At 34.1% G+C, this 25,586-nt stretch overlaps 1 protein-coding gene across 1 annotated transcript in view; it reads right to left on the bottom strand.

Moving 5' to 3' along the window:
* Positions 1-25,586, bottom strand: part of SLC49A4 (solute carrier family 49 member 4) — a 152,499-nt gene that overhangs the window by 25,348 nt on the left and 101,565 nt on the right. Inside the window, exons 7-8 of the mRNA XM_074301394.1 lie at positions 23,876-24,003; positions 10,217-10,399 (exon numbers count right to left, since the gene is read on the bottom strand). Of these exons, the coding sequence (XP_074157495.1) occupies positions 10,217-10,399; positions 23,876-24,003 (311 nt within the window). The remainder of the gene's footprint in view (positions 1-10,216; positions 10,400-23,875; positions 24,004-25,586) is intronic.

Below are 25,586 nucleotides of genomic sequence, written 5' to 3'. Positions count from 1 at the left end.
ACCTTTCAGGGCAGTTAAGTGGTTTCATTAAGATTAGCCCAGGATCACTCCCAGTAGCTAGAACTTAAGTAGTCTCATTCAACTGGAAATCTAGGCCTGGGGACAGTGACAACATTGAAGGAATCTTATTCAATGGAAGCCTTACCCCCAGACTACCAATAAAATGACCATTTTGAAGTCCAAATCTTAGCAGAAGTTCGAAGTAGGAATTATAGTTTGCCAACAAAGCTCTCTTCTTGGCAAAGCTGCTTGCCAGTATTCCTATCTGCTGTGAAGATACCCTCTTCTCAGTGATAATCTTTTGTTATTTCTCTCCCAAAACCTCTTGCCACTCAGAAGTCTATCTTCCTAGGAAAGCTGGCTTCTCAGTGCCAATAAACTTTCCTTTTGCCATTCAGACTTTTAGGATTCATGAATTCTTTCATGTTGGACCTGCATGCCAAGGGGATTTCCACCCCAATTCTCACAATTCTTTGTACCACCCCTAACTGCATATAGCATCAAACTGCATATAGCATCAGCTTCAAAAACAAACCCAAACCTCAAAATTTACCCAGTAAAGAAGTGGGTAAAACACTAGCCCTTCTATTTAGAAGGTGGAAGTCTGAATGAATTTAGCTTTTTTAAAAAAACAGATTAAAGAGCCTATCTGGAGAAAAACAAAGGAGTGATCCTAACTCATCCATACCAAATATCATTTTAGAGGCAAAGAAAAAAAAATAATCACATGAAAAATTTTTGCCAAATGGAAGTAGAAAAGATTCTACCAGGAGCTTTTTTTTCTGCCTTCCCTTTTAAAATCAAATATTACTTCAAAATCTATTTTTAAAGATAATTGCAATTGCATGTGACTTTACAACATGTCTCCATATTGTAAAAACTTTTAAGTTTTCTGTAGACCCTGCTAGATCTAAAGTTTCATTGAAAGGTACTGGTAGAACAGACTACAATTTTTCATGGTATGCATGGAACAAATCAAGCTACTACTTTATTTGTCTTAAAGGCAAAAGGAAAGGGAAATATAAATTTAAGCCCCCCTTTCCTAGTGACCTGTTCCTTAAAGGTCTGAATCTATCTCCAACGACTAGTGGTTTTAAGGCAACATGGACCAGGGCAAAGAGCAAAGTATTTGGTGACTCTACAATTCAGTTTTCTAATTTGAGAAAAGGAGATGCTGCTTTCATTTCAAACCTCACAAGGTATTGTAATGAAAAGGATATTGTAAATTCTAGCATTATATGTAAGTTATTATTCTTATTCTGGAATGGGGAGGGATAGAGTTTCAAGAGAGCTGACAAATTATTTTATGACCTTAAACAAGTCAAGCTCAGCTTCAATTTTCCAACCTATGAAATGGAGCAGTAGTAACTCATGGATTGTTTGGGGGGAAATGATTCTACAAATCTTAAACCATTTCATAATTGTGAGTTTTGCACCCTTTTCTTTCATCAAATACCTTCTTAATTCTTCTTCAGTTTTTGCCATCAAGGTGGTATAATCTACATATCTAAGATTGGTGATATTTCTCCTAGTCACTTTAATTCCATCTTTTGTTCATTCAACCTGGCATTCTGTATGATGTACTCTGCATGCAAGTTAAATAAAGTGACAAGGCTGTGCAGGTTCCTCAGGAGGCAAGGAAGATGATTTAATACTCTATCTCTTTAAGGACTTTTCTTGTGATTTATATAGTCATAAGCTTTATTGTAGTAGTGAATGAAGCATAAGTAAATGTTTTCCTGGAACTCCCTTTACTTCTTCCAAAATCTAGCAAATGTTGGCAATTTGGTCTCTAGTTTCTCTGCCTCTTTGAAAACCTGTCTGTTTTTCTGGTAATTCTTGGTTCACATATTACTGAAACCTAGCTTGCTAGCATGTGAAATGAGTACGATTATTTCATAATTTGAACATTCCTTAGCATTGCCCTTCTTTAGGACTGAGGTGTCAACTAATCTTTTCCAATCCAATGGTGATAGTAAGTTTTCCAAATTTGCCGCCATACTGAGTGTAGCACCTAGAAAACCATACTGGTTAAGTTTTCCAAATTTACTGGCATACTAAGTGTAACATCTAGAGAACCATACTTATAAAGATCTTGTTAGCCAGTTAATTTATAAGCATTTTCTTTTTAAGCTCCTATGTTTCAGGCACTATGCTTGGGCATTGGTGATACAAAGAATGAAAGAATCCTTCATCTTAATATTCACATTCTAATGGAGAAGATAACATATACATATATGTATTTTATATATATGTAAATATATGCAGACTAAGTAGATGTGGAATAAATATAAGGTTGGGGGAGCAGTTGGGGAAATTGGTAAAAGCTTCTTTTAGAATGTGGTGCTTTGATCTGAGAGTCTTGAAGGAACAGAAGGATTCTAGGAAATAAAATTATGGAGAGGTATTTTTCAGGCCTGAGAGATAGCTAGTACAAAGGCTAGAGATGGAAAATGGAATGTTATGTGTGGTGAACAGAGACTACCATTTTGGTTAAAACTTGGAGTTCAAATTCAATAGTAGTGTACTGAAAAGCTAGAAAAATAGGTGGAGGCCTGATTGGAGGGAGATTAAAAGGCAGACTGAGGAACTTCTATTTTATCCTAAAGACAATAGGAAGTCACTGGAGTTAATTGAATAGAAAATGTGGTCAGAGCTACACATTTGAGGAAAATCCCTTTATCTGTATATGTAAAAGTTTTACCAGGTAATAAGAACTAACCAATCAATATTTGACTTGCTAGCTACAATTACTAACAAATTAGATTTTTTTCTTCTTTGAATGGGTAATTCAAAATAAATTTTAATCTCTTTAAACTTTTTAAGTTTTTTTAAGGGTGCAAAAGCTAGTTTGATGGTAAACATCCCCCCCAAAAAAGGCCAAACAAAACCAAACAAAACCCAAAAAACCCTAAGATTTTTGGCAACTGATCCTATTACTTCCTAGCAAATAAAGGGAGAAGAAATGGAAGCAATTTCAGATTTTATATTTGGGAACTCAAAGGTCACTGCAGACAGTGATTGAAGCCATGAAATTTAAAAAAACGTTTGCTCCTTGGAAGGAAAACTACGACAAATCTGGAGAGCATATTAAAAATCTGATATTACCTCGCTGACAAAGGTCCCTATAGGCAAAACTATGTTTGTTTTTTTCCAGCAGCAATGTATGGCTGTGAGAATTAGACAATAAGGAAAGCTGAGTACTGCAGAACTAATGTTTTCAAATTGTGGTGCTAGAGAAGACTTTGGATATTCTCTTGGACAACAAGAAGATCAAATTAGTCAATATTTAAAGAAATTAAAATTCAAGCTATTCACTAGAAAGTCAAATAGTAAAGCTAAAGCTTAAATATTCTGGCTACTTACTGAAAAGATGGGACTCATTGGAAAAGACCCTGATGTTAGAGACAAAAGGCAAAGATGACAGTAGAAGATAAGATGGATAGGTAATGTTATGGAAATAATGACTGTGAACTTGGAGAGACTTTAAGAGATAGATGATAGAAGAGGCTGGTGTGCAATGGTCCATGGGATGTTGAACCAGACTAAACAATTGAACAACAAAATTTCTAGGGTACCATTGAATACCCAATGAAATAAGTTATCTTAGACTCTAATACATTCGATTCTTTCATGCTCAAATAGGCTATTTGACACTGGAGAACAAATTCTTTTGTATCTGATAATAAAATCAACAATCAAAAAAACATTAATTATGGAGTTTTTTTTTAACAACCCTGCTAGTTCTTGCTCATTTTTTTTCTGGCTTATAATTGCTTTGAAAAAAGTAATTAAAATTAGACCAGACTAACAAAGAATCTAAATAAAAATCTCAAATAGCAGTCCTTCACTTAAAAATGATCTTAAAATAATCATTCCATATTATGGAATATTATTGTTCTGTAAGAAATGACCAGCAGGATGATTTCAGAAAGGCCTGGAGAGACTTACATGAACTGATGCTGAGTGAAATGAGCAGGACCAGGAGATCATTATATACTTCAACAACAATACTGTATGATGATCAATTCTGATGGACATGACCATCATCAACAATGAGATGAACCAAATCAGTTCCAATAGAGCAGTAATGAATTGAACCAGCTACACCCAGCAAAAGAACTCTGGGAGATGACTATGAACCACTACATAGAATTCCCAATCCCTCTATTTTTGTCCACTTGCAAAAATAGCGGGATTGGGAATTCTATGTAGTGGTTCATGATTGGTGCAGAAAAAGAACCATATCTTCCTAGTCTGTTTTTATTTTCCTATTATACCCACTAGCATCAATGTATATCTAATTCTCTGAATTTCTATTATGTTGGCTGTGCTAATCCTAAATTCTACATTATTTCAATTATCCCATTCTCTACTTCCAATTATAGATTGCATAGAGTCACAGAATCATGAAGACCTAGCTTGCTACAAATTAAAGCTGTTCATCTTCACCCTAGAAACTGCTTAGCAAAATCTTTAAATTTTTCTTTGTTGATTCCCTAAAATGTAGCAACCATTCTAAAACTTACCCATTTTGGAAATTCCTTTGGAAATGAGAAACCTCCAATCTACCTATTCTTCCTCGCTCTCAAGAAATGACTTATTTTCTACTTTACTTAATTCAAGAATACTACCAAGATTTCTCATTGCCTTCTATTCCACCTCAGAATTTCTTGTACCAACCTCATGTTGTCCCCCTATCTCAGAAGAATTATCCTTTCCTTTAGCAACTCTTATTCCTTTCTCTATGCCTGCCAGATCATTCCTTATCTCCTAGGAGATTTTTGCTCCCTCATTTATCCTCTTTATAATATCTGTGGTCTTTCCTTCTGTTGGATGCTTTCTGGCTTTAAAAATGTATGAATCACTCTAAAACCTTTTGAAATATCCCATCCTACTTTTATATTGTTTTACTCTTAGGGCATTTCCCTTTAGAATGAGCCTAAATCTGCTTTTTTTCCCCCTGAAATTTTACCCATTGCTTTTTCGGGCCAAGCTAAACATATCCAGCACACTTCTATGGGACTGCCCTTTAAATTGAAGATAATGATCATGTCTCAGAAAAATTTTCTCTTTCCTAAGTTAAACAGCCTTGCTGCTTTTATAGGTTAAATATTTCCAGTTCTTCATATGGCACGATCCTGAGGCACTTGAGCATCTTTTGTATACTCTCTCACAACTGAACAAAACACTGCAGATGTGATCTCAGTAAGTCACAACATAATAGAACTGTTCAATTTCTAGTCTTGAAAGAATAAGATATATATTAAGCACTCGCTAGGTGCAAAGTATACTGATAAGTTCTAGGCAAAAAACAGGAAAGTAAAACCAACTCTGATCTCAAATAGTTTGTATTCTAAGGAAGGAGACAACCCAGATATCCTGTGGTCCTCAGGATGCAGCCACAAAGCAGATGTTGATGCCTTTTCTTTAATGTCATTCTTGAAAGTCACTCTTCTGAGAGTACTTGGTTCCTTGTCCTGGGTGCTTCCGTCAAGGTCTGAAAGGGTTGTAGTTCAATGGTAGTGGTGGTGGTGGTGGTGGTGGCTAGACCCACCTGGCACATGCTGCCTCCTGTCTTTCACACAACTTTGGCCAGGTTTGCCCTGTGTACAGGAACTGGTTGTCATGGTTGGACTTTCTCATGGATGACAGCTGTGAGAGCTGGTGCTCTGAGGGGAGCACCTAGGCTCCAGCACCTAGCTACCTGTTCTTAGTAACTGGTCAGGAGTTGTTGCAAGTCCCTTTCTGCACAATGATTTCTTCCCTCAATGATGGCTCTAGAAGCTGGGTTTGGCAGTTTAGAAGGCTCTCATTCCCAAGGTTTTGGGTTTAAGACTTTGGGTCTTGTCCCTGCTAGAGTATGAAGGCAGATGATGGGTGAAGATGGTAATGAGAGACCTGACTTGGTTGCCAATGCTTCCTCCTTCCTTTCTCTTAGGGTTTCTTTCTGTGTTAGCTCATATGACATTCAAGAAGGATCTTAGACACTAATGCAATTTAAGATTGTATTAATAACCTGTTGATTTCACACAGTTGATTACTAGATTATTATGTTACTAGAATCCTCAGATCTATTTGAGTCAAACTGTTATCTAACTACAACTCCCACAGCATGTACTTGTGAAGCTGATTAAAAAAACCTCAGGTACAAGACTTTACATTAATCACTATTACAGTTTTTTCCTTACTAGCTTTAGCTTAATGTTCTATCCTATTGAGATCTTTCTGGATCCTGATAAAAATGATAAATGGCACAGGGCCAAACATAGATGCTGATAGCTGTACTCACTCTGGGAGCTCATGAGGCTGACCTTGAATGACTGTTCTTGACGAAGTTATGCTGGCTCCTGATGATCACTACTTTCTTTTCACTAATGAACCTTTCCATGCTCTTTTCTAGAATTTTGTCAAGAATACAAGTTGAGCTCCTTTCCCTACAGTTTGCAGTTTTCTCCTTTTTACAACCCCAGGCCACTGCTTAGCTTGGTCTCTCTCTACAATTCTCTATGAATTTTCTAAGACCAATTAGTGAAAGTGGTTCAAGGATCCCATCTACAAATTCTTTGAGCACCCTGGCAAGGAACTACTTCTCCTGGGCTTGCTGACGGTCTCAAAGGCAACTAAAAAAAGATATTCTGTTCCTTATTTGAGTATCAATTCCCTGTTAGCCATTTTTATTCTGTTCTAAAGATCATTCCCCTTTGCAGATAAGAGTGGTCTGCTCTGTTATCAGTTACCATAACCCTTATCTCAAACAGTAGCCCAATTCTTTTTTTCATTCTCCTCCTTTTCCCAATATAGCTTAAAACAACATAAGAAAAAAAATTCAATTATCCTTAGCTTTATCCACCAACTTTCATCCTGAGCCTTATCACTCTTGACTTTATTCTCACATGATCATGCCACACTTTAAAATTCATCTTCCCTTGCTTCATTTTGTATGTATCTTTAAAAAGAATTATAATTTGGACAGTGAATTCCCTGTATAACCACATTATCCTCTTTTAAAAATTCTCTCTTTACTGAAATTATCATATGTTTGTTTGCTTTCATAATTTCATTCTTGTGAGCCTCTCATCCTATCTGGGCTGATTTGGCCTGATAGAATTCGAGTCCAAGGGATCCTCTCTATTCTTTCTCTGAAACCTTTGGAAATTTCTTGCAGTAACTAAGGCAATGTCAGGTTTTGCTCAGATTTCCTTTGATTCTCTATTACACATTCTAGGCACACTTCATCTATGGCCCATTATTCCTATGCTTTGGTCCAGAAAAGCTCAATTTCTCTCAGATATCATTTTCTTAACTGATGGTCTTCATTACCACTTTTTCCCCCCACCTTCAATCCCTCCCAATGTCATCATTTCTAACATCTATCAACATTCCTGTAATCCAAAGTTCTGGTCTTCTTTCTTTAGACTACTCTTCCTTTTACTCATTTCTCTTCTTCCCTATTCCCATTCCACCATTTCTCCTTTGCTTTCCTGCTGTCAAGAAATGGCTTTAATAACATAAATCAGATAACAAGATGGTTCTGTTTCTTCTGCCAAAAAGAATGAACAATTGTCTCACTATTACTATAATCTTCAAATTTTTAGTCTAGCTCAATCATTTTTTATTGCTGTAGAAGTTGGGAGGCTTTTTGGATTACTCTCAGATTCCTAGCTATTTAATGCTTTTGAGAATGCCTGATATTTGAGTGCTGGTTAAGTGAAGGCATCACTGTACTTAGTGACAATGCTATATTTAAAAAAGATACAAAATAAAGTTGTTAAGGGTCCTCACCTTTAATCTAATGCTATGATTTCTTAAATCAATCTCCCTATGAGCTCAAGAATTTTCTATGATTCTTCATAGAAAATGTTATACTTGTGATTTTATTTTCCACAAAGAATAGGAACTACAAACTTTAATTTTTGTGTTGTTTTATTTACTGTATTGACAAAAATATTGATTCCTTAAGATTTCTTCTTTAATTTCTGCACATAAATAATCACATGACGTGAAAAATATTAAGTTTCACCTGAATTTCTGTAATAGTTTTTAATTCAATCCAAATTAGCTTTATGCTGAATACAAATTAAAATCTAATGGCAGGAACCAAAACCTGGATTAATTTTCTGACCTCAATCCATTCATCACTACATTATTGTCAGTCAGCACAATGGAAAGAGTTCTACATTTTGTAAGGATGATTATCTGAATACATTATCCCTCATCTATAACTTATATGTCTTTTATATTTGTAGCTGTTTTCTATTATCATCCTCTTTCCTACACTCATGAGAATGTAAGGACAAGAATTATGGTTTTACCTTTCTTTATATCCTTAGCACAGTGCCTGGCACATAGTAAAATATTTAATAAATGCTTACTAATTGATATATTGGAAATAATTAATCAAAATATGTGTTCAAACATTTTTCACTTAGGATACCATCAGTACAAACTGTTTAAGTCTAATTTAAATAACACCAAGTGACATAAAAGACAAAACTAACCATAAAATGAATTTCTATTTTGGGGGTAAATCCATTAACAAGCATTTAGAGACTATTATGTTTGGAACATACTATTAAGCACAAAAGACACAAAAGAAAAACTAAATAATTTATCACTTTAGCCTTTGCTAAGATAGAAAGTCTACCTCAGCTCAAGTAGACTTGAGTTCTAGTCCTGACTTTATCAATTATGTGACATGGGTCAAGTCATTTAACCTCTTAGAGCCCTAGATAACTCTCTAAGAATCTACACTGAAGAGCATCTACCAGTCTTCACTGGGGGAGAGTCTTCTCATCAGGATTTCCCAACCATGATGATAGCCTGGGTCCTATGTAGGTTTCCCCTTCCTCCCTTTGTCAAAAGTCTGTTGTAATAAAACACTGGAGTATACATACCAAAATCCTAAAGCAAGTTCTTATCTAGTTTATACCACACTGTCATTTGGGTTTCCTGGTTGAGAGTATAGGAAAAATCAAGGGCAAGGGCAAGGGATGAAAATAAATTTAACAAGTCAATGCCATTGTTTACTTAGAGAATTCCATTTGGGAAAATTTAAAATGTATGTGTATATCCCATAACTAGATATGGTAATATGAGCCATTTTTAATGTCAGAAATATCTACTGAATTATGATATTTATATTCATTATTTATGCCTATTTTCTTAGGCTGCTTTCTTAGGTATATAGTTAAGGTACAAGAAAAGGAGAAAGGTCATTATAATGGTAGGGATCAAGAGATATAAATTCTGGCCCAATTCTGCCACTAATTAGGTGTGCAAACTGCTAATTGTGTAACTTAGGGCAAATCATTTAACACATTTGGGCCTCAGTTTCCTCCCACATAAAAATGAGATTGGATTTCATGATTTTTTTAAATATTTCCAGTTTAAATATGCTACAATTAAAAAAAAGATTCTACAATTTTAATCTAATCTCTCATACAAGTGATTTATTCAACAAGATGAGGGAGAGATGAGTGCTGAAGATGTGTGGGTGTACACACACACATGTAATATTTAAGAGAAAAGAACCCAAAATGTTCCCTCAAATGTCCCTAAAATGAGAAGGCAAAGGATCATGCATTCAGAACTGGAAAGACCTAAGAGGTCATATGGTACAATCTCCATGATTTTACAGAGGAGAAAACTGAGTAAAGATGTTTAAGTGAACTGATAATAATCACACATTTTACTACCAGGATTATGTCTTCTTTCTACCCCACTCCATTGTAAAGCTTAGTAAATGTGAAATAAATAGATGATCAGAGTAGGGATTTCTAATCAATCCAGATTAGGATTTAAAATGGAATGCCTTCAAGTCTTTTGAATGATGACTAAAGTAACTGCTCTCCATATAATCAAGCTGAAAGGCAGCCCCCCACACACATCCACCCCTGTAACTTACTATATATCTAATCTATATTATATTTAGATGGTATATATGAATACTATGCAAAATATTCATAAAAAAGCTTTACAATACCTACAGATTTATTAATTTATTTTAAAAAATGAACAAATATCTATTATGTGCAAGGATCTGTGCCAGCCAATGGCCATAACAAATAAGGTATCTCCTCTAATTAACATGTGAAAAATTTGTGAACCGTGACTGAAATCCAAGAGAATTCAGCATATACAATCCCTATACATCATTACCATATAATGTCCTTAACATATATTTTGATAGTGAAAAAAAGAATGTCGTTCTTACCTGTATGATAAAATGTAAGAAAAAATAAAAGCACTCCCATGAACATATTACTTAAGAAGGTAACAACTCCACAAGTAATTCCTTCTGGAACTGGGTAGACAGTTTCCACAAAAAGCTCAAAGAAGATAGGAACGCTGCTATTCAGGAATACTCCCAGCAGAATACAGGAGGCATATAATGTCACTAAAATAAAAATACAAACAGATTAGTTTTATGATACAAGCAGTGGGTTACATCAGAGAGATCATCTGGGTGTTGTTTCTTAAGGGCCAGCTCTGGATAAAGTGGCCAATAAGGATATAAAAAGCATCACTCATCTGTCAGTCCTCGTCTTTACTCTTGTTTTGTGGGGCAGATGGGAAAAGGTTTTGCTGCCAGCAGTTATCAGCGTCACCATTATTTTCTCCCTTTTAGAGGTGCTGTGTCAAAGTGCAACATGAATTTAATCACCAGAATATAATTAAAAAGATTAAGTTCCCTTTTGGTGTATTAATGGAGGAAAAAAGTACATACATGGTGAATATAGTGATGTAATCACAAAATTTATATCTGCTTTGAAACTGTAGGGAAAAAAAATTAAACCAAAGGGTAAATCTATGAAGCATAACAAGAAACCATGAAAATTATTTATGTGAGGAGACAAGTTGATAGGGCTCCCAAGGGCCAAAGAGCCACTGAAACTCTGGTAATATATGACTATTGGAGATAAAATTACAATACAGGGAGTCTCTAACTTATGAACACATTACGTTCCAAGAGTTCCTCAAGTCAGAGCTTTGTTTCTACAGGAAATACTTTCTGAATTCCAATGTCATAAAAGATGGACAGACTCCCAGGAGAGCCACAAAAGCCTATTAAACCCAAACTGTGATAAAAAAAAATACGTATGCTATTATAATAGTAAAACAATATTAGTTATTTAAACTACAATACTAGCTATTTAAGAAACAAATCATTCATTTCTGCCCAAGGTGATATCTGAAGGTCCAGAGTTATCAATGAACTCATTAAAGGAGACAAAAAGGCCTAAGATAGCACCTTGATAATATCTGCATTTGGGGCATGTGCTACTTCATGTTTTTAAGCTGAGGATAGATATATTAATATCTAGACCTAGATAGGAAGTGCTCAGTGATTCTTTGTTCACAAGAATGGCTGGTATTTTATTTATTATTATTATTATTATTTTACTGAATCCTGTTCTTGAGCAGCAATAAGTTTCCATGTCCAATTATGTTCTCACATTTCCTATTAAGTAACAAATGTTTTATTCTATTATGGTTTCATGAATCACTCTACTCAGCACTGCTGATTCATGAACATGCCCATCTGGCTGTCCAGAACAGAGAGAGAGAAAGAATCCATCCATTCTCACTCATGAAGTTATCACTGCACAAGCCAGATATACACCTAACATGGGGCAAAGACAGTGATTTTTGGTTAGTACCCCAAAATTCCTCAAGTGACTATTTTAACAAAGTTGTCTCGTCTAATACTGTTCTTGTGAATACTCATTTTCCTACTGAGATTATAACAGGAGTGGACAGCAAAGGGAAATTTGACTACTTAACTAAAATCTCTGACTTAAATTGTATAGTTTTCCTTGTATCTGGGAGCCAGGGATCCTAAGGCTTAGGAGTAGTATTGTGGCAAATGTATCTCCACTTGGTTCATCTCTTTAATTGGATAGACATTATGGATCTGGACTTGTATGCATATTATTTAATAGTATCCTTTGAAACTTAGTGGAATGCCATTATCTTGTAACAGTATTTTAATTTTCATTAACATCAATAAGCAGAAATTGTTTTTTTTTAATTCCATTTCTTTTTTTTTAAATCTACTTACAAGAATGGTAGATCAGATGACTGCTACGAATAACTAACCTAAATTTTAGGATAACATGTTTAACATGTATTATTCTGGAGAGATGTGGGCCAGGCAATCTCATCCAGTTACCTAAAGAGTATTCAGCATTGGTTCGATGTCAATCAACTAAGTGTTCCAGAAACCTGTGACAGACTTTGCTCTATTTAGGAACAAATTTAAAATTTTTTCTTGGTTTCAAAAAAGATCAATTTTACAAGCATAAGATGGGGAAAGAAATAGCTATAAAAAATCTGGGTCTTTTATAGGATAGTAAGCTCAATGTGTCAATTACATAATTCCAGTTAATAGAATGTTAAATTGTTTTAAGAAAGACATAGTGTATAAAACTGTATGGGAATATTCATTTTTGGGCACTGTATTTTAAGATGGTATTGATAAAATAACAGAAGAGGACAGGATAATGAAGAGCCTTGAGTTTATATCACATGAAGATTAGCTGAAGAGAAGAGGGGTTGTTTAGTCTAAGACTTGGGAAAGGGGGAAGGAAAAGAAAAAGATAGTTGTCTTCAAGTACGTGAAAGAATGCCAAGAAGGATCAGATATGTTTTATGCATCTCCAGAAGGCAAAAGTAGCATTAATGGATGGAAGTAACAGAAAAGCATATTTAGGCTTGATATGAGTAAAAGCATCTTAAAAAGTAATGTTATCCAAAAATGGAATAGACTGCCTTCAGAGGGGGAAGGTTTTCCCTTCACTAGAGATCATCAAGGATAAACTGTCTATTTATTGTGTCCAACAAAAAAAAAGGATTCTTTCCCAGGGAGGAGGTGTTCTTTGTGGCCTCTGATTCCAATGGGGAAATTCTGTGATACCATATTATATTATATATAGCCCAGGACCACTTCAGTTTTTTTCACTGTCATGTCATTCTGTTGACTCATTCTGAGCCACTCAGCCATTACCAAGATGGCTTTCTTTTGACTTGACCATTGGATATTAAGGATAAAGATTGTCCAAACTTATTCTGAGATATAAATGAATTTTATCTTATCCATAGGTAGAGGCTAGAATAACCAATGAGTGTCTATTTTCCCTATCCTAGTATATATTCAAGGGACCTGGGGAATGTAAGAAGAGAGATTAATTCTGTTTCCTTTTGGACAGGGAAGGCAGGACCCCTTAAAGGATACAGATTGCCTGGAATGTAAAGATTCCTAAAATTTTTGCTGTAAGGACTGATTGGAGAAAAGAACTAAGGGAAAATGAATTAGAGCATTGATCTATCTCTATTTGTATGAAGTCCAGGAGGAGTAATTTTATAATTTTACTTTGTTGTTTTGTTATTTTTAACACTTTCTCTCCATTTAACTACTTTAAGGATTCAATTTCATCAGCACTCTTCATTGATGCCAAATGCCACCCCTCAATACCTTAACAAGGGCTTCACAGTCCATCATATGATGGTCAGTCCCTCAGTAATAAACCTGCTCATTCTTAGTAAGGTGCATCTAGGCCTGGGCTTGAAGCCTTCCCAGACTGGGAAGCCCTTCCAGAGTTCTGTGTTCTGTTGTACAGATTTTGAGACTCCAGTAATACCTTCATGACAAAATGAAGTAATGAAACAAAGCTTTAGTGGTGGTCATTGCTGTTTTAAATAAAAACTTTTAGTGAAAAGTAAATTTTAAAGATGATAAGTTAAAGAAAAAGTCCCAGTCCAAGAAAGGCTGGGTGACAGGAGTACAGCACAAAGAGAGAAAATAATGGCAGCAATTAATAAAAGAGAGAAAGAAAATGGGGACAGAGAGAGGATGTGAAATGGAATCACCTTCCATGCCACTACACTCTCCAATGCTTCTTCTATTTTTTCTAAATGGAAAATGATGCAAAAGAGATTAGCAGAATCCCATTCTCAAAGAAGAGAATATTTTACTGGTTTATTACTCAAAATGCAAAGAATTCAAGTAAATGAGTTAGGATCTCAGAGAATACTTCCCTTCTCTATCTCTACAGTATTTCTAACTCAATGAGAGATCAATTCCTAAACTAGAAATGAAAATAGTTGTGTGCAAGACAAAAGTCAGAAGGCCTAGGTTTGAATCTTGGTCCCGTTATTTGTTAACTAAGTGGCCGAGGGTACATCCCTTAATCTCTTTACATCCTTAACCTCAGTTTTAGATGAGGAATATTAAGACTGATGAGTTCCAATGTGCTTCATTTCTTTGAAACACAGAAAGTGGAAAAATGAAAACAAAAACTAAATTTATTTGGCAAGAGTAAAAATTAATTTTACTGGGCCATACTTTATTTGAAGTTCTTAATATTTTAAACATCAATAATGTGATAATGTTGTATTGATAAAATGTTTTCAACTTTTAAATATGTGGTCACCCCCTATCCTCCATTCTTCTTCAGGCTGCATTCCTAAACCTCCTTTGGACTTTCTCTAATTAGGTACCCATATGCTGGACACCTTCATCTCTTTTCCTTCCTTTCCTTTCAGCTTCCTTTTGTATTTTGTTTTGTTTTTTCCTATTAGAATATATGCTCCTTAGGGGTAGGGGATGTTTTTTTGCTTCCATTTGTAATCACAGAACTTGGTGTAGTGTGTTGCTTGTTGACATGACTTGATATACATTATTACATATGATTACTGAAATAATATTCTCAGACCTGTGATTACAGGCTTATCATTCCAACTGACCAGATGAAGAAAGAGATTCCCAAAGGGGAAAGATGCCTGGTCCAGGATGTTGTAAAAGTATGTTAGTAGCAGAGCCAAGACTAGATTTTAGATCCCCTAATCCATAATGCAACCCACTTCTAAAAAAAAAAAAAATATATATATATATATATATATATATATATATATATATATATATATATATATATATATATATATATATATATATACACACACACATATACATATATATAAATAAAATGACAACTTTAGAAACCTAGGAAGATTTTCATGAACTGAAGCAGAGTTATGAAGTAGAACCAAGAAAACAATTTATAACAACACTATAAACAAACAATACTGACAGACTTAAGAACTCTGATCAATGCAATGACCAGCCCCGATTCTAGAAGAACAATAATGAAGTATACTACCTACTTCCTGGTGGAAGGGTGAAAAACACAGAGTACATTATAAGACACATATACATTAATATATATGAATATGCATGTATATGCATATGTGTGTGTATGTATGTATGTATATATATATATGAATTTGTCTTATTTAAGCATACAATATTGTTATCAGCAATTATGCAGTTTGGGACAGAATCAAAAGACTACAAAAGTAAAAGCAATCTTAAATAAAACAAATATTGTACTGAAATAGGAGATTTGGTATAGAAGGTGTACACCTATAAATGATCATCAAACTGCTAGATGCATCTATGATGAGAAATGAATAAGTATTGATTCTTCTCTTAGTCCCCTGGAAGAATGACTGAGCCTAGTCTCCCTTCCTATGTCTTAGGAGCTTTCAATAAATATTCATAATTATTAACGATAATAACTGTAAGTTACAAGTGATTTATTTTTTTCTTTATTTCAATGTGACAGTGCAGGGGTAGAAAGAAAAAAGATCTCTGTTAAAAAGTAATACAAAAAAATTTTAAGCTAAAAAACTCACACTTGAAAAAAACTTTGTTCATTTTGTTTCTGTGTTAAATATAGATTAAATATATATATAAGCTAAATATAGCTTAAATATAATTGCAGAAGTATCAGAACAGTTGGCTTAACGTTTTTTTTTTTTTTTAAGAAACTATGGACATTGTGGAGTAACAAAATATTTTGTTACAAAGTATTTTACTGATTTTAAAGAATATATTGGATAAAATTTATTCCTTTGTGCATTGACTGATTGATTGTGATTATACCATAGACAATGGAAGTGATTAAATTGGATTTACTAAAAATCATTTCCAAAATAATTTAAGGTAAATTTGGAATTTTAAAGAAGCCCCATGTTTTCTTTAATTTGAAAACCAGATATTTTGTTCTTTAATACAAACTATTTCATATTAATAAAGTTAGTTGTATATATAATAAAGCTTATAGAAAATGATGGAGATATCTCGGTAAAAAATTAATTCCTATTATTTTGTGTTAAGTGTAATAATAATTTGCTTGTACCTTTTTGCTCCTCTTCTTTGTCACCATAGTTTAGTCTTAGAAAGGTTCATAATTACGTTTACAGGCTCTTATCCTTAGAAAGTAAATTAATTATCTTATAGAAATGAAGCACAGCTAATAATCCTCAGTGTTAGTAGACATGGAGTTAAAAACTGATTGTGAAATCAGAATTAATGAGTCTGAACTTATTAATATTTTTCATGCCCCAAAGCAACATTTACAACCCCAAAAAAAGGTAATTTACTATTAAATCATAGAATAATCGGGCTGGAAGAGATGCTGACAGTTCATCTTGTCTAGCTTTCTTTTGTATTTAAATAGCACTTTCTGCTTGAAGACTCAATTCTTTTCTGCAGGAACAGTGTTTATTCCAGTGTTTCATTATTCTAATAGTCAAAAAATTATTTCCTAAGTCCTACTAAAATTTCTCCTCTTAAGCTCATCTTTCTTTGCTCAATTATTAACAAATATGTGTAACAACTAAGTACCTTACTTTAGGAAAAAGTCATCCACGTGTTGGCCTCAGAGACAAGAAATTTCTTCTTAATATTAAAAACTTTATTCATAATTTTATTCATTTTAAACTTTTATTCCTGATCACAATAAGAATAACTCTTGGCTACAAGAAATAAGAATTTTCCAGGAAAAATAAAAAGAAACTCAAAGGAGCATATTAATCTAAGTAATTAGTAAGTCCCCTTCTATAAAATGTCTATTGCTTAAAAGGAATTAAGACAGTGTCTTACTATTAAGGGCTATTAAAGAGTTCCCTGAGCTAAATTGCCCTATTTTTCAGAAACTCTGGGCCCAGAGCATGTCTGAGGTCTTGAATATGTCAAAGGCAAAGACTCACCACTAACATGATTTGTTGTTTGTACCCCAAGATGGAGTCCCTCTGTATCTCTGGGAGGCTAGATGGGTGCCAGTCAGTCTGTGCCAGTCTGAGAAAAATGCTTGTACAGCTAGGGTGCCTTGCAGCTAAGTAGACCCTCTTATTTTCATAGTTAAGCAGTTCCCAAGGGAGAGGTTCTGGTCCTTTTTCCCACTGGTACTGCCCCTTTTCCCTCCCTTCCCATGCTCTTCCCCTTTTTTCTTCTTTCTTTTGTGGCACTGTCATAAAATGCAAACTTATGTATGAACTGTGAACTCTTTGGATTCCCTATGCATGTTCATTTCTCTTATAATAAACTTGGTTTTTATGTAAGTCTTATGACATTGTGACTAGACCTGTCGACATTATGGAGGCAGAAAGACGATCACAACAGATTTGTTGATTTTCATCAAGCGATATTAAAATGTTTTTTGCTTCTTTCCATCTAGTTAGGGAATAATAAAAGGTGGTATGTCAGTTATGTCATTAACAATAATAAATATTCCCAAAGGGCTATCAAACTGTACAAACCCTTTGATTCTCTACTGGGCCTGTATCCCAAAGAGATCATAAAAGAGGGAAAACCCCACATATACAAAAATATTTGTGGCAGCTCTTTTTGTAGAGGCAAGGAACTGGAAATTGAGTGGATGACCATCAGTTGGGGAATGGCTGAATAAATTGTGGTATATGAATGTTATGGAATATTATTCTATAAGAAATGAGGAGCAGGCTGATTTCAGAAAGGCCTAGAAAAACTTATATGAACTGATGCTAAATGAAGTGAGTAGAACCAGGAGATCATTGTACATAGTGAAGGCAAAATTATCTGATGATCAACTACGATAGACTCAGCCCTACTCGGCAATACAATTCAAAGAGACTTGGGATGGTAAATGCCATCTGCATCCAAAGAAAGAACTATGAAGACTAAATATGGATCGAAGCATACTATTTTCACCTTTTTTTGGAGGGGAGGTTGTATTTTCTTTCTTATGTTTTTTTTTCTCTTTTGTTCTTCCAATTTTTCTTTCCAAACATGACTAATATGAAAATATATTTAAAAGTACTATATATGTATAATCTATGACTGATTGCTTATTTTCTTGGGAGGGAGGGCGAGTAAGGGAAGAGAAAAAACATCTGGAACTTAAAATTTTACTATTGTAATGATGAAAATTAAAAACAAACAACAACCCCTTCAAGTCTCCCCCCCACCCCCTTACTAAAATAAAGTAAAACCCATTAACAAGTATTTACTTAAAGTTATCAGAACACAAGCTCAGCCACTCTCCTAGGCAACTGAGATAATGCCTCTCAGAAATGACTCATCTATGAAACAGGCCAAAAAAGATTCATTTCTATTCACAATTGGTGGTCATTTGTAAGTCTATAATTTCTATACTAAATCTACTATTTTATTTCAGTCTCTGCTTTTATTTTAAGATTCTGTCTTCTCAGCACTCTTTTGATTCTGTCCCAAACGGCATTCTTGTCAAATTGGCATACAGAGGTTTTTTAAGAAAAATATAATGGAGGGTTTTTTTTTTTTTTTTTTTTTTTTGGCTTTAAAAATTCAAATCCCTTTACAAAAATGGCACTAAGCTAAAACATGTTAAAAACTTAAAGATGGGACTTATGGAATTATAAGCTTCTAAGTATACAGTATTTGGGTTTGAGAGATTTTATAGTAAGTTTCAAAATGCTATGAACTCTTTTAGGTTTCCAGTCTAAACGAGTTCTCATAGAATTATTTATGAAAGTTAAAGACTCCAAGGGTCAGTGTGAGCAGAAGACCACTGGGCTTAAAATCAGAGACCTGGATTCAATCCAAACTCTTTTACTTCATGTATGATCATATATAATAAGGATGATGACAGCTAACATTTCTATAGCATTTTAAAGCTTGCAAAAAAAGCACTTTATAGGTATTATCTCATTGGATCATCACCACAACCTCATTTTACAGAGGAGGACAATGAAACTATGAGGAAAAGACTTTCTGAGGACACAGAGAGGAAGTGTCTCAGGCTGAGTTCCTGCACATGAATTCTCTTCCTCTCCCTCTCCTCCCTCCACTAGACCACCAGAGGCCTGCCATCAAATAAATCCTCATCTGTAAAAGGGAGAGACTTATGTGATCTACCTCCCCATTACTATGAAGAAATCACATTCTAAACTCTCAAGAAAATATAAAAAAGATATTAATAATAATGGTGGTGATAATGATAAATGATAACTCATTACTTAATTTGAAAGATCTCATCAAGTAATATTAATATGAGCTAATATTTACATAGGGCTCTTAGGATTACAAAGTGATTTACAAATATTACCTTATTTGATACTCAAAGCAACCCTGTGAGGAAAGTGCTACTGTTAGTCTCATTTTATAGATGAGGAATTGAAGCTGAAAGCAGTTAAGTGACATACCTAAGATCCCCCAGCTGAAGTAGTGTTTGAGGCAGTATCTGAACTCAGATCCTCCCAGTTCTTAGTAACAAAGATATTCTTAGTTTTAGTTTTTACACTTCTGAAACTCTTCAGTCTTAGTGTCTTTCTGAAAGCTTTATGTAAAGACAATATTGACTCAATTGGATTTAATGGACATGTTTAACTATCATTGAAACAATGATTTAATTAAATCTATCCCTATTGTGACTACTTTTTGATAGTTAACTCAAAAGCATTTTGAGTTTTTCTTTTGCATTTTCTTTGCATTTACATTGAATTTGTCTCAACTGGAATTTAACAAAGTGGTAAATTGAAGCAAATTTCCATATTAGTTATAATTTATAAAGGGCATATGACCTCATAATAAAGGCTAGGTCTAATAGCCCTGCCTTCGGTCAAGAGATCCCAAATTGAGGATGCTATACATTTTTTTAATTATAGCTTTTTATATACAAAACATATGCATGGGGAATTTTTCAGCATTGACCCTTGCAAAAACTTGTTTCAACTTTTCCCCTCCTTCTCTCCACCCTCCCCCCATGGCAGGTAATCCTATATATATTAAATATGTCAAAGTATATGTTAAATACAATATATGTATACATATTTATACAGTTAACTTGTTGCACAAGAAAGATTGGATTTAGAAAGAAGGTAAAAATAACCTGAGAAGAAAAAACAAAAAAATGCAGATGCAATACATTTTTATATGCATAGAACAAAACAGGATAGAAAGGAAGAGGGTTTATCCCCCATATGCTAAGAGACCACCTCTCTATATTTCTAAAAAATGCCTTTTTAAATTTTATAGGCTTTAATTACATCCTGAGGTCTCTGATAAGGGCAGACTTATTGGTCACTGGGGGATTTTAATGGAGGAGAGACACTACGTACATGTATAAATATGTACAGAATAAATATAAAAAAAGAAATAAACATAAGCAGTGAAATAAAAATAAATAGTGAAATAGTTTGGATGGGACAACTTAGTAGTTGGGGGGGGAAAGCCTTAGTAAAGGCTTCCTGTGGAAGGTCGTACTTGAGCTGCATCTTGAAGAAGGAAGATAACTTCCAAGAGACTTAAGTAATTTTCATCATTTATTTAATTATTTTATATATAGATATAATTATTATCATAATATATCAACAACAAAATATATTAATTAATTATATATTAATAAATTAGTATATTAATATGTTATTATATATAGTATTATCGTTATATAATTATTTTTCCAGACATGAAGAATAACCAGCACAAAGGGGAGGGAGAGTATTATACAGTGAGCCTGGAATGATCACCTTGGGTCATGGGAAGAATTTTAAAAGCTAAATGTTAAGAGTTTATATCGTATTCTAGAGACAGAAGTTACTAGAATTAATTGAGGACATGAGCAATAGAAAAATCATTTTGACAGCAATGTAGAAGGCTAACTGGCATGGAGAGAAACGAAGCAGAAAAACCAACTAGGAAACTGATGTAATAAGCTATGTGAGAGGTAATAAGAGTTTGAAATAGGGCTAAAACTGTTGAATGGGATGAGATGCAAGAAATATGAAAAGAAAGATGCCAAGATTTGGCAAGTGATTATGTAAGGTGCAGAACATGAGGGGTCCAAAGATAACATAAAGATTACAAATCTGGATATGTAGGAAGGATAGTGGTCCTTTTGAAAGAAATAGCCAAGTTAGGAAGAGGGTAGCAAGGGAAAGACTAGTTCAGTTTAGATATAATGAGTTTGAGAAGTCTTTTTTTTTTTTTTTTTTCAGTCTCTCTTTTTTATTCTTCGTTTTTTTTGTTTTTTTTTTTTGAGAAGTCTTGATGATATCTCATACTCTTGAAGTGCGCAGTAGGCAACTGGTGGTGTATTACTGAAGATCAGGAGAGGGACTTGGGATGGATATACATATAGGCCTGTGTGTCATTTGCATTGAGAGAATCATAATTAAACTCATGGGAGCTGAAGAAGTTACTAAGAGAAAGAGAGTGTAAAAGGGGAAGAAGGCCTAGACTAGAAGCAAGGAAAATTTCCAAAGTTGGGGAGTATGTTAGGGATAAAGCAGAAAAAGAGAACGGAGAAGAGAAGCCAGACAAGAGGCAGACCAAGAGAGAAGAGGGATCATGAAAACTTGGAAAAGAGAATATACAGGAAGGAAGGCTAGTGGGAAAGCAGCAGAGAGGTGGAAAAGGATGAGGGCTCAAAAAAAGCTATCCAATTTGACAATTACTAGATCATTATTAACTTAGAAAGCAGTTTTATTTGAAAATTGAGCTCAGAAGCCAGACTACAAATGACACTACTGTGATACTGCTCTATTCTGCTTCTCTCTCTTACACGTGTGACCTTTCTTTATTAGTCTTTACTGATTCAACATTTATTCTTGCCTCCCACTTCCAACTATGGGTTTTCTTTAAAGCTTTTTGCGAGGCTTCTCTCCACTACATTTTCTCCCTTGTTGATCTTATTTCTACCAGTATAATAGTTCTTATACTGGTGATTCAAATCTAAACCAATTTCTCTAGAATTCCAGTCCTGTGTTGCTGTACATCTTTACCTGGCTATTTTCTAGGAACATGGATAAAATCCCGGGAAATATCTTAGAGATCATCTTATCCAATCCTCTCATTTCTAAAGATGTGAAAAGTGAAATCTGGATAAGTTCAGGGGCTTTCAGAACTCACACAAGAAGTAAATAGCAGAACCAGTTTTTTGAATCTAGCCATTTTTGCTCCACATCCAGAATTCTCTTATTGGTGTTCTTATTACACCACACAATCTCCTCAAATTCTCCTGAATTTTAACACATCTGAAACAAAATTCATCATCTTTCTGACTAAATCCATCTCTCTAATTTTAGGATCATTTATCATAAACCCAGACTTAGAGGATATTGTAGAGATTATCTAGTTTAACCTCCTCAGTTTTACAAATGAGAAAACTGAGGCCCAGAGAGATTAAATGTTGCTACAAAATTTACATAAAGTGTAAGAAGACTCAGAGCCAGGATTGTGTACACTCAGGTCCAGATGCTCCACATTCAGCATACTTTCTATTGTATGTTCTTTTTTCTTGTTATGACATAGCTACACCAAACAATCTTGTACAAGGAAACCAAGAGTAAATAGTATAGTGGCTACAGTGTCAACCTTGCGATCAGGAGGACCTAAATTCAAGTCCTATCTCTCAGATATAGGCTATGTAGCTATGTAGCAGCTGTATGGCAAAATCATTTAATCTCTGAGTGCCTGAGGAAAATTTCCAAGAATGAAATTGAAGAGGACTTGCTCATTTGAAGTATGTTTATAAAAGAAATCACATGTCTGGTCCCAAAAAATCTCCAAGTAGTTTGGTATGTCATATTCTAAATCCAAGGAAATTTAGCAGCTGGCATAATACAAAGGTGAAGCATGAATTCTCAAGTGTAGATTGTTGTTGTCTCCAGGACCACCATTTTAGGAAAGACTCTGGTCATGCTTCATCCTACTCACACCCAGATTTCTTCTCATCTACATCATTGCTTCCTTTCTCTCTTGCCCCTTTTTCTAACTTCCCTTGATGAATTGCTATCCTTCATTAGGATGTAAGCTCCGAGAGGTCAGAAATTATCTTGCTTTTCTACATCTGTATGTAGAATTTAGCCTTGTTCCTGGCAGATAGAATGTAGGACCAGGATTCAGGAAGACCCAAGTTTAAATCCAGTCTCAGATATTTAGTAGCTACGTGATGCTGAATAACTTACTTAACTGCTTTAACTCTTTCCCTGAACTATAAAATGGTGATAACAATAGCACTTATTTTTAGGTTGTGAGAATAAAATGAAATAATATTTAAAAATACTTTTCCAACTTTAAGGCACTATACAAATAACAGCTATTATTAAAGTATTTATTAATAATGCAAATAATTATAATAAAACATATTAATAGGAATTATTAATATAACAAATTATTATTAATAAATGCTCTATTTACTCACCTACATTATGATTTCTACACAGAGGACATTTCCTGGTATAATAAGGTCAGTCTACCTACCATTTTCCTAATTAAAAATCCTTACCAGGGTGGGGTGTATACACACACACACACACACACACACACACACACACACACACACACACACATTCAGATATTTGGTGAAAACCAAACTTGATCTTTGGACTCTTTTAGATTAGTTGACAATGTGATGATTATATAAGGACATTATATAACTCTCCTTTTCAGGCTTTAAATGATAAAGAATTATCTACAATGCAGCAGAAATAATTGCATAGACACTGAATCCATATTATATATAACATGAAGTGAGAAAAACTTGTTCAAAGACCAAAAAGATTCTATGTGTACCTGTAGTTAAAGGCAGGTGGGTAACACTGTTCAAACAGGTGAGAGTGAACCAAGTAGATGAAAGTGTCGCTCCAGAAAACAGCAATAGAAGGATTAGCTTCAACATGCCTCTGATAAAATCTGCAAACCTGATAGGAAACAACGATTCATTAACTCAAACCATATTTTTCTCATTATTTAAGTATATCATATTAAATCAACTAAAATTAGGTTAAAACAAGAATTCTCATATATTATTTTGAACTTTAATATTGTGACTAGGAGTATGAAATTATATATCTTTATTAAGAACTTTCAACCTATATGGAAAGATTTTTGGATTTGGAAATGCTATTAGAAATGAACTTTCAAATCTTATTTCTTTACAGCTCCCAAAAGCTCAATATAGCATTTCATTTTGGTTCTCAGGTAGTATTAAGTGTAGTGCCATTGTTCTTCCTTTTGACTAAAGCAAAATACCTTCAAACCTTAAGGGAATCTTCATTCAAGAAGCTGATATTTTATAGACACAATTCATTTAAATTAAAAAAAAAAAATCTTCTTGGAGCCAAGGAACACACTTGTCATTTTTAGGCCTAAGGAATTTGAAAGCAATTTGCTAAGATTCAAAAAGCATGAGTCAACCAAGAACAGACCAAGAATCAGGAAAAAGAATATTTAAGAAGTCAAAACAAGATTTTGCCAAACAAAGCCATCACCTTTTGCGAGACTATTTTAAATTCCAAAAACCTTGATTTTAAAAGGTATAAACAAATGAATAGCTCTCATTTTTTCCCAAAGCAAACATATTGTAAATAGTGTTAAACTTGGAAGGAAGATCTGGTTTTCAACTGCTCTAAGAAGGCCACTTAACTCAAGTTTCCTCATATCCAAAATAGGAATAACAGTACTAAATACTTAGACCTCACAGGATTACTGTGATGAAAACGTAGTGAAAACTTTAGGAGGGTGAGGTATTGTTTCATTCTCATTTATTATGCTGAATGGAATTCAGATAGAAATAGTCTCATGGCCATTAGAGATAATATTGACCTTTAATTATATTTATGTTTAATGCATATATATATAAAATGGCTGCTTTTAAAACTGAATGAAAATATTGGAATGCAGTATCATCTTCTTTGGATCTTTAGAAATCATTGTTGGGACAAATTCAGTAATAAATAAGACAAGAATGACATGTACCATATCCTGTTCCAACATAATTTTTATTTCTTCCACCAGATGTCATACTTTAATATATGGGACAGTAGCAGAACAGATTAGAAAGCATAATATAATATGCTATTAAAAAATCTTAAACAGAAAAAAAATCACAGAGAGGTAAAGTTGAATGGTCTAGCAGAATCTATTTTGCTTCAGTTGAATTAAAAAAAGCAATTGCAGAAAAGATAATAGTAAAAATGGTGATGGTTAAAAGAGATAAGCAAGGAAAATATACCTAAGGGTACTAAAATAAGGAAATGTTATCATTATTTCATAGATATATGTATATGTACACAAATATACGCATATACATGTGTTAGGATTACTAAGTGAGAACTGAGGTTGTCTGGATAGTGACAAGGTGAGAATTCAGGTTGGACAATTACAAGGTGAGAACTCAGGTTGACTTGATAGAAGGAGCAAGCCCATTGGCTGAAGTGGTTCTTCCCAGAAGCCCTTGCATTATCCCACGCCCATTCTCTGGGAGGATAAAAAGCAACAGTGG

This window comes from Sminthopsis crassicaudata, chromosome 3 (assembly GCF_048593235.1).
Source record: "Sminthopsis crassicaudata isolate SCR6 chromosome 3, ASM4859323v1, whole genome shotgun sequence".
In the NCBI taxonomy this organism is placed as follows: Eukaryota; Metazoa; Chordata; class Mammalia; order Dasyuromorphia; family Dasyuridae; genus Sminthopsis; species Sminthopsis crassicaudata.
Note: the sequence above shows the minus strand (reverse complement) of the source record. Positions and strands in the feature narration are given on the sequence as shown.